General features: G+C 41.0%; 1 protein-coding gene across 1 annotated transcript; it reads left to right on the top strand.

Annotated features, from left to right (window-relative positions):
• The first annotated feature begins 2,317 nt into the window (after positions 1 to 2,317).
• Positions 2,318 to 3,903, top strand: LOC132602218 (spermidine hydroxycinnamoyl transferase). The gene has a single exon (XM_060315180.1). The coding sequence runs from the start codon at positions 2,340 to 2,342 to the stop codon at positions 3,699 to 3,701; it is 1,362 nt and encodes a 453-aa protein (XP_060171163.1). The 5' UTR covers positions 2,318 to 2,339; the 3' UTR covers positions 3,702 to 3,903.
• Positions 3,904 to 9,833: the final 5,930 nt, after the last annotated feature.

Genomic DNA, 9,833 nt, shown 5'->3' with positions numbered 1-9,833 from the left:
TTTGGCATGAGATGACAAAGATAGCTTTTTTCCTTACATGGCGAAAAATAGAGTAGACAATGCCGCTGCTAGTAACCTTAAAATCAGTCGATGGATTCTCAAAATTTGTTTATGAATTAGTTTTCCCTAAGGAGACTACGGATACTCAATTAGTTACACATAAATAAATAAATAAAAAAAGGTCCCCGAGACTCACTTGATCAACCCCTGGAGATGCAAACCACTTCAAAAATACCCAATGAATCTGTTGGAACTCTCAAATCACCTACCCGAGGTCGTCTAGATACATATTGACAGTGATGAACTCTTCAACAACAACATACCAGTGTAATCCCACAAAGTGGGGAAGGAAAGGATAGAGTGTACACAGACCTTTCCCTACCTGAGAGCTAGAGAGGCTTCCGATAGGCCCTCGACTCAAGGAAAAAGTTGTTCAAAGTAGTTTGCAAAAGAAGGAAAGAAGGCCATGATTAACTCTTATCTTCCATAATTACTAATTTTCAACTTACGCGTCTGAATCACTCCCTAGCCCCTCGAGGCTCGTCCAATCCATCAAACTAACTCCCAAATATCATACGGACCTATAAAAACTTTCAAACCTCGATTCCGAGCCCGTTAACCTCAAATGTTGACTTTGGTCAACTCTTAAGTTTTCAAATTCCTAGCTTTGGCTTTCTTCTCCGAAACGCATCTGAGTCCCTCGGGACCCGTGCCAACCATTCCCGCAAGTCATAAAACACATAATACACCTACGGGAAATCTCATTTAGGGGAAAAGGTCTCTCATACCCAAAACGACAAGACGGGTCGTTACAAAACAACAACTTATATCAATGACAGAATTCCTTGAAACTATGGCTGTTTCAATTGCACCTTACGTAATTGATGACAGCTTGGTACTATTGCTTAAACTCTGTATTAGATCTATATTTCCAATAATTGAAGGATAATTACCAATATTTTATTGACCTCCGGTGAAATGCTGGGAGAAATAACTTAACTTTGTTTGGTGCATGGTATAGGCTGGGATATCCCAGCACTAATTTTTTATACCGTGTTTGGTAGGAGGTATAAATGTATCCCAGGATAAATTTATACCTCCTACCAAATACGGTACAAAATGAAGCCTTATCCTAAGGGTGGGATATCCCACCTTATCCCACTTATACTGTGATTATTTTATCCCATCTCCCAGATGGGATAAAATAATCCCAAGAAGTGGGATAAATTAGTCCCGGGATTATAATCTCGGGATAATTTTGGCTACCTACCAAACAACCACTTTAGGTTTTGTTCCGTTATATGTTATACTTTTATTCTAACTCTGTAGGGTTGTTTGGTAGACGGTATAAGGCAGGATATACCGGTATTAAGTTTTTGGGTTAAATTTGTACCATGTTTGGTTTGAGTTACTAATTAGTCCCGGCATAATACTATACCACAATCTTGGATAATATTATCTCATTTTCTAGGTGGTATAACTAATACCAAGCACATGCTTTGGATTATACATGGTCTATCCCACCTTTAATCCAACGAACCAAACAAAGAACAAGTACTAAATAATCCAGAGATTATTTAGTCCCAGGATTATAATCTAGGACTATAATCCCAGCATAACTTTGTCCACGTACCAAACGAACCTTTGTGAGTACTAATCTAATGATTATGTTGACAGCATTTGCATGATGAGTGGGCAGGCCACACACTAGTTTGCACCATAGAGGAAGTTCAAGTGCAATTACATTTTCCTAAACAGCTTGTTGATTTCAGATTCAAAATAACTTTGACTTGTTCTTTTGAAAATTCACTCTTCGTTGCTGTCCACATGAATGTCACAATATGTTTTTTATGAAGTTTGCTTGAAGTCTTTAGCTTTACTATTTCTCTTTCTTGCTCCCCTTGTTTACTTGATTATATTTTTATATTCAGATCTTTAATTTTCTTGTTAATGGGTCTCTAAAAGTTCTCTCTCTCTCTTTTTTTTTTTGCTGTTGTTGTTATTATTATTGTTGTCTTTTGGTTTTCCTTATTGAGGGGGTTGGATGAGGAAATGGATGTGTATTTTAATTGGTTAATCTTATATTTGTATGATGTTGCACTGTACATTCTAGAGGAACTAACTCTATTCATGAGAAATCTACCTTTAACTGACAAACGCCTTTCCCGGAGGAAACAAGATCATACCGCGTTCACAAATAACACATTTTCTTTATGTCACCTTAAAATTAGGTCATGAAACTTAGGCTGTCCGATAAGGTCTTTATATAGCATTACGCACTTTGTCAATATAACAGTGACAATAAAAAGATCAACCAAAAAAGATATAACTAGGAGATAATGAAGGTTATCTTAAAGAACCATTGGGTAGTGAAGCCAATAGAGCCAACATGGAATGGCACTGTCTGCTTATCAGAATTTGATCAAACATTTGCTGTAACTCATGTACCAACCATCTATTACTACAAACTTCGTCAGGATTATGTTACATCAACAGACGACATCATCCAGACCCTCAAGACCTCACTGAGCAAAGCACTAGTACACTTTTATCCACTAGCCGGTCGTTTGCGATGGATCGAAGGGTCCCGTCTTGAGCTCGACTGTGATGCCTCGGGAGTTGTGCTCATCGAAGCTGAAACCGATGCCAAGCTAGATGATCTCGGAGATTTCTTGCCATCTCCTGAGTATAATAGCTTGTTTCCCAGTGTAGATTACACGATCCCGATTGATGAACTCCCATTGTTGTTTGTGCAACTTACTAAGTTCCAGTGTGGTGCCATTGCTCTCAGTTTTGCAATCTCACATGCTGTGGTTGATGGCCAAAGTGCTCTCTACTTCCTCTCCGAATGGGCTAGGCTTGCTCGCGGAGAGCCGTTGATGTCTGATCCTTTTCATGATCGGAAAGTTCTCCGAGCCGGCGAACCTGCCACCGCACCTCCAACTTTTGAGCATTTACAGTTTAATCCACCACCCCTTTTAATTGGCAAGTCCGACAGTGATTTCGAGAAGAAAATTGTAACGAAAGGGTCTATGCTAAAACTTACTAAAAACCAAGTAAAATTGTTGAGAGAAAAAGCGAACCAGGGAAGAAACTTAGAGGATAATAAAGAGCGTAGTTACACACGTTATGAAGTTGTGACTTCTCATGTATGGAGATGTGCATGCAAGGCAAGAGGTCATAAATTTGAGCAGCCTACTAATTTATGCATTTGTGTTAACATACGCAAAAGAATGCAACCACCTTTGCCTGAATCCTACTTTGGCAATGCCATCGTTGATGTCATCACTACCGGAGTCTCGGGCGACATCGCCTCAAGGCCATTGGAGTATGCTGCTAGAAGGGTTAGGGAAGCCATTGAAATGGTGACAAGTGATTATGCAAACTCGACGATTAATTTCTTGAAAAATCAAGAGGATTTGTCGAAGTATCAAGATATTCATGCATATAGAAGCACTGAGGGTCCTTTCTATGGGAACCCTAATCTTGGAGTCATAAGCTGGATAAGTTTGCCACTGTTAGGGTTGGATTTTGGGTGGGGAAAAGAGATTCATATGAGTCCTGGAACTCATGAATATGATGGTGACTGTGTCATAATCCCAGGGAGTGAAGGGGATGGATCTTTGACTGTTGCAATCATTCTTCAAGATGCTCATGTGGAAGCTTTCAAGAAATTCTTCTATGAAGACATCGAGTGTTGAAAATAATGCTTTATGAGAGGAAAAGGAACAAATTAAGAACATGTAACTTTTCCTATATTAGCCATATATAGCCAAGCAAAATAAACTCTTTAATTATCTCCATAATTACTTGAATATATTTCTTTTCTAACGGATTTCTCAAATGCTTATTTAATACTCGTAATTGTATGAATAATATAATAGTTCGTAAATGGTTTAAGCACAGTCAATAATTTAAACTGGAACTATATCATTGTATAGTTTTCTATCAAACCATGTTTGTTTTCATTGTTTTTAAAATTATGTTATATGGTATTGTAAACCTGTTATAATTCCGTGGTTATATAACCATGCTCAATTTTTGTAACCACGAATTTGGTGGTTTTGCGTGGTTACGTATTTTATTTCCCCATTATACCCCACCCATCCACTCTCCTCCACACACCCAAACCCACCCAACCCCCACCCCACCCACCATCCACCACCCATCCCCACCCTCCTCCATCACACCCCACCCTCCACCACCCATCCCCATCCCACCAACCCCCACTCGACCACCCACAACCCTCACCACCGCCCACCCCCACCACCCTAGCCCCACCCTACCACACCACCACCCAATGCCCCCACCCCCACCGACCCCTCCACCACCGCTACCAGCCACCCAATGACCAGGTCTGCGTACACTCTACCCTCCCCAGACCCCACGATGTGGGATTTCACTGGGTTGTTGTTGTTGTTGTTGTTGTTGTTGTTGTAACTATATATGATGCAATTATATTTACGTACTTAAGTGTTGATTGTTCATAAGCTGTGCCATGCACAATTTTTATTTTTTTTTGTCCAAAGCATAGTTTAATAGCTAACTAAAACTTGGGCAAAGGTCCAAATTTACCCTTAAACTACACGAAAAAGCAAATATTTTTTTCTTCGCCAATAATTGGGGTCACAAGTTTCATTGTGGTTACCAAATTGACTCAAATTGTTATGACCCATTTTGGCCAAGTCGTGAGGACACTTACCTTTCCCATCTCGATAAGCGAACCCTCAACCCAACGATAATAAAGCATAAATAAATAAATCAGTTAAGCAGAAGAGAATAATTCATGTAAGTCTTACGATAATAATATAGAAGAAAGTGCGGAAATAAGAAATACACCCAGGGTCTGGTCTAATCCATACAAGAGCATCTTAAAGAAAATATACAAGCCTGGAATATAATAATACATCAAGTCTGTATGTGTCTGATCAGAATGGAAAAGTAAGACATAATAAGAGGAGTCTTCAAGGTAGCGAACATCTCGTGCTCACCCTGGAAAATCGAAGTTGTACTGATAGCGACTATCAGCCACGGGGGATGGAAGCAGATACAACCTGAAACGCTACATACATAAGAGAATGCAACAAGTGTAGGTCAGTACAAAACCATAGTACTGGTAGGTATCATCAGCCGACTAAGTATAGCTAACATAATTCAGACAATAAAGCAAGATAGGCAGATAAAACAACAAGTATAAGTCTAACATAATCGGAACCAAGTACACATCATCGCCAAGGTAAAACCATCTAAACCCAAGTGTGCCCAGTCTCAATATATCCAATTCGAATCCAAATAACACAGTAAATCACCAGATCATCACAAGATAAGCCATAATGCAATGCAATAGTGTATGAATGCAAATGCAATGCAATACTGTGTACACATGTACTCCGGACGGAAGTATCGACGTCTCGCTAGCACAACCCAAGGTGACTCACGAAGTCTAAGTGCTACTCGTCCCAGATCTTTGCCCAACAGACAGATGAGACTCCAGATCTTTGCCCACCGAAGATTTTCATCAGCACCGCCTCAGGGGACCCGCGGAGTCCATGCATTCACTCAAGACACGATTTCGGGACAAACATCGGATATCGGACTCTCACATCACTCTCATCCAAACCGAGCCTAGCTCATCACAGTATTTCATCAAGTATCAACAATGTATCAACAATATATCATGAAGGATGAGAATGCATGCAATGTATATGTCAATATCAATAATTGATCAATATCATAAGTACCAAACACGGGTACTCCAACAATATCATGGAATACTTCACAAGCCATATAGAACACTATCCTCATATCAACATCAACAAGTAAAGTACTACACTATCACAATCAAAATGTAACAACAATCACCAATATCTACTATCATCACGTGGCATCAAGCTAATCAACAATAGAACAATCAAGTCACAACACAACGGGTGGCTAGCCCCAATCACACAACAGGTCCCAACCTAAGACAATATCCAACCCAACTTCATACCCGAAGGCTTACATGCTGTCTCCGACAATATCATCTAAATATATGTTTCGCTACATGGAGTCTCACCAAAAGTAAGCTATAACCTACCTGGATGGCCGAACAACAAAACACCAACAATCACTCATTCGCTTTCCCCTTCCGCTGAGCCTCAAGATCAAGAAAGTCTAGGCATATTCGAAATCTAGATTAGAAATCATGAAGATCTATACCTATATTGCTATCATTAAGTTTAGGTCAAAACCCAACCCTAGAATTTGGGAAAACGGGCCCCACAAAGTCAAAACGAGAAAGTGAGGGGGTAATATATCAAATTAAATGCTAGGTGATCAAAACCCACCAACTAATTATTAAATTAACTCAAGGATTCACCCAATTTCGAAATTCAAGCAAAATCCCCAATTTTAGGTATAAATCCTAACTCTTAGATTCAAGAATTCAACACTAATAATGGGAGATATATGATTAGCAACCTTAGATACATCATAATCTAGCATAAACCCAATCAATTTCATCATTAATAAGCCTAGATAGAAAATCCATCAAACCCCACTTTTAATCTTCCATTACTAATGAACTAACAAGGAAAAGGGGTTCTAAGATGATTAGGATTAATGAATTAGCAAGAAGGCTAGGAGGACTTACCACAAAGAATCTTCACCAATAATCCCCAAGAATAGTTCCCAAGAGCTCAAATTTCGGAACGGTATTAAATGATAGACTAAGGGCTTTTAACACTTCATTTAACGAACTAACTGCCCGTCACCCGCTTTTGCGACACTAATACCGCTCCAGCGGTACCATGACCGCTACAACGGTCATTCCCAATTGGCAAAGACTGCTCCAGTGACAGGGTGACTGCTTCAGCACTACCGCAGCCGCGACACTGGTGCCGCCAAAGCCGGCACCAGACACTAGAAACTTCCCCTTCAACTCGAATTTTCGACTAGTTCCCGAGGCCATCTGCTCACAAACCACATACACAGACACACATAAAACACGCTACGAACGTGCTCGTCGGAATTCCCAACGGAAGTCTCATTGACCGAGTCAAGCCCCGATACCTCAATCCCAACTTCCCAACCCAAGTCCCAAAATGCATCCGAGTGCATTGGGAACAGAACCAGATATACACACAAGTTCTAAACGGCCATCCGGACCTCTCGAAATCCATGAATTTTCGAAAAAGGTCCGTTTACCCAAAAGTCAACTTTGAGTCAACTCTTTTTCGCTTCAAGCCCAAATTTCATAAAAGGTCACCCGATAAAAATTTAGACACCTTCGGAAGCGTGTCAACGGTCCCCTCAGGTCAAAAGTGAGCTTACCAATCTCGAAAAGGGTCGAAAGTGTCAGAAATACTATAACGACCAAACGGGTTGTTACATCAGATACCAATTAAACCATCGCTCGTCCTCGAGCGAAGAAGGGAAAAGAGCGGGGAATTACCTGAATCAGCAAAAAACTGGGGATATCGGTTACATATGTCGGACTCAGTCTCCCAAGTAGCCCCCTCAACAAGACGATGCTTCCATTGCACCTTCACAGAAGCAATCTCCCTCGACCTCAACTTTCGAACCTGCCTATCCAAGATCGCAATAGGCTCCTCCTCATAGGTCAAATTCTCATCAAGTAATATCGAATCCTAACGAACAATGTAAGTACCGTCGGCATGGTACTTCTTCAGCATGGAAACATGGAGAATCAGATGAACTCCCGCTAAGCCTGGAGGCAAGGCTAACTCATAAGCAACATCGCCCACACAGTCAACAATCTCAAATAAGCCAATGTACCTAGGGCTTAACTTGACCCTCTTCCCAAACCTCACAACACCCTTCATGGGTGAAACCTTCAATAAAACCTGGTTACCAACCGCAAACTCCAAATCTCGGCCTTCCGGTCCGCATACATCTTCTACTGACTTTGAGCTACCAAAAGCTTGGCCTGAATAACTCTCGCTCTATCAAGGGACCCTCTCAACAGATCCGTACTCCAAGGTCGAACCTCGAACCCATCAAACTAGCCAACCGGAGATCTACACCTTCTACCATAATTAGCCTCAAAAGGTGCCATACCAATACTCGAATTATAACTATTGTTGTATGCAAACTCTGTCAATGGTAAGTGCTGATCCCAATGACCGCCAAAATCAATAACACAGGTTCACAACATGTCCTCGAGCACCTGAATGATCCACTCGGACTGGCCATCGGTCTGGGGGTGAAAAGCTATACTAAGATCTAATCAGGTACCCAACTCCTCATGAAAAGCCCTCTAGAATCGGGAAATGAAGATAGTACCCCGATCAGATACGACAGAAATAGGAACCCCATGCAGCCTTATAATATCCCGAATGTATAACTTGGCTAATTTCTACGCAGTATACGAAATTTGAACTGGAACAAAGTAAGTGGACTTAGTCAACCAATCAACTATCACCCAAATAGAATCAAACTTGCCGAGGGTCTTTGGAAAACCCACAACCAAATCCATAGCAATCCGCTCCCACTTCCACTAGGGAACGGGCATCCTCTGAAGTACACCGTAGGGTCACTGGTGCTCATACTTTACCTGTTGACATTTCCCAAACTTAGCCATAAAATCAACTATATCCCTCTTCATCCGATGCCACCAGTAGTGCTGTCTCAAATCACGGTACATCTTAGGCGCCCCTAGCTGATTGGAATATCGAGAGCTGTATGTCACGACCCAAACCGATGAGCCGTGATGGGAGTCTGACCTCTAGTGACCAAACACCCCTAAATACTTATCTGAGACATACTGAACATCAAAGGCCCATAAATGGCACAAACTAATCTCATAAAAGGGAAACATCAGAACTCCGTACAATCTGCATATATATACACAACATGCGGAAGAACAGTACAAGCCAGCTAGGCTGCTACATATACTGTACACAAAAGAATAGAAGCTGACAAGGCTACATCATCTGACTACTACATACAACCGTCTACAGACCTCTACTGGAATGAAAGCTGTAGAAAGGACGAGACAGGGTCCCGTCATACCCATATGCATACACATCTCAAAAGGGGCATACCAAAATTGACTGTAGCTCTGGATCGAATGGAGCGTACTGACCACTGCTAGATCTAGAGATCCTACTGAGCTGGACCACCAGTCTGTCTCCCTGTACCTGCGGGCATGAACGCAACCCCTCGAGCAACGGGGAGTCAGTACGGATAATGTAAGGCATAAGAACAACATATACATAAATATACACATCAGAATCATGGATAAGATCTGAACTCATAAGCTAAAATGACTGACTTCATGTACTTGTTTGAACTAGTATCTGCCTAATTCTGCATAAACCTGGCACATAATATGCATGCTCATGCCTATCAATGATGGTCGTGCATCTATATGAGTGCGTATATAACGCCTGATATATGTGCGTATATAACGCCTATAAGCCTCTATGGCATCTTGTCATGTCATAATGGCTCCTCTATGACCATAATCAATATCATCATCATAGTAGTAATGCGTATATAACTCCTATGCCTCTTCTCATACTTTGCATATATCTAATATTCGTGTGTATAACGCCTGATATGTGTGCGCATATAATGCCTTCTAGTCACGGGCCAATATACATAATATATAATGAATGTCATGCATGAATAGACTGTATGCACAGAACTGGTTACATAAGACTGGGCCCATGAACCGAAGGATCACTCATAAATGAGGTACCTGAATATCAAAGACTGAAGTACTTCTAATACTTCTAAGAGTAGAGTAATATGAAATCTCACTTACTTTCTTGTTGGATCATATCATAGGATCATGCCAAAGGAAGGAAAGGTTAGTCTTATCATAC

Source organism: Lycium barbarum, chromosome 7, assembly GCF_019175385.1.
Source record: "Lycium barbarum isolate Lr01 chromosome 7, ASM1917538v2, whole genome shotgun sequence".
Classification (NCBI taxonomy): Eukaryota; Viridiplantae; Streptophyta; class Magnoliopsida; order Solanales; family Solanaceae; genus Lycium; species Lycium barbarum.
Note: the sequence above shows the minus strand (reverse complement) of the source record. Positions and strands in the feature narration are given on the sequence as shown.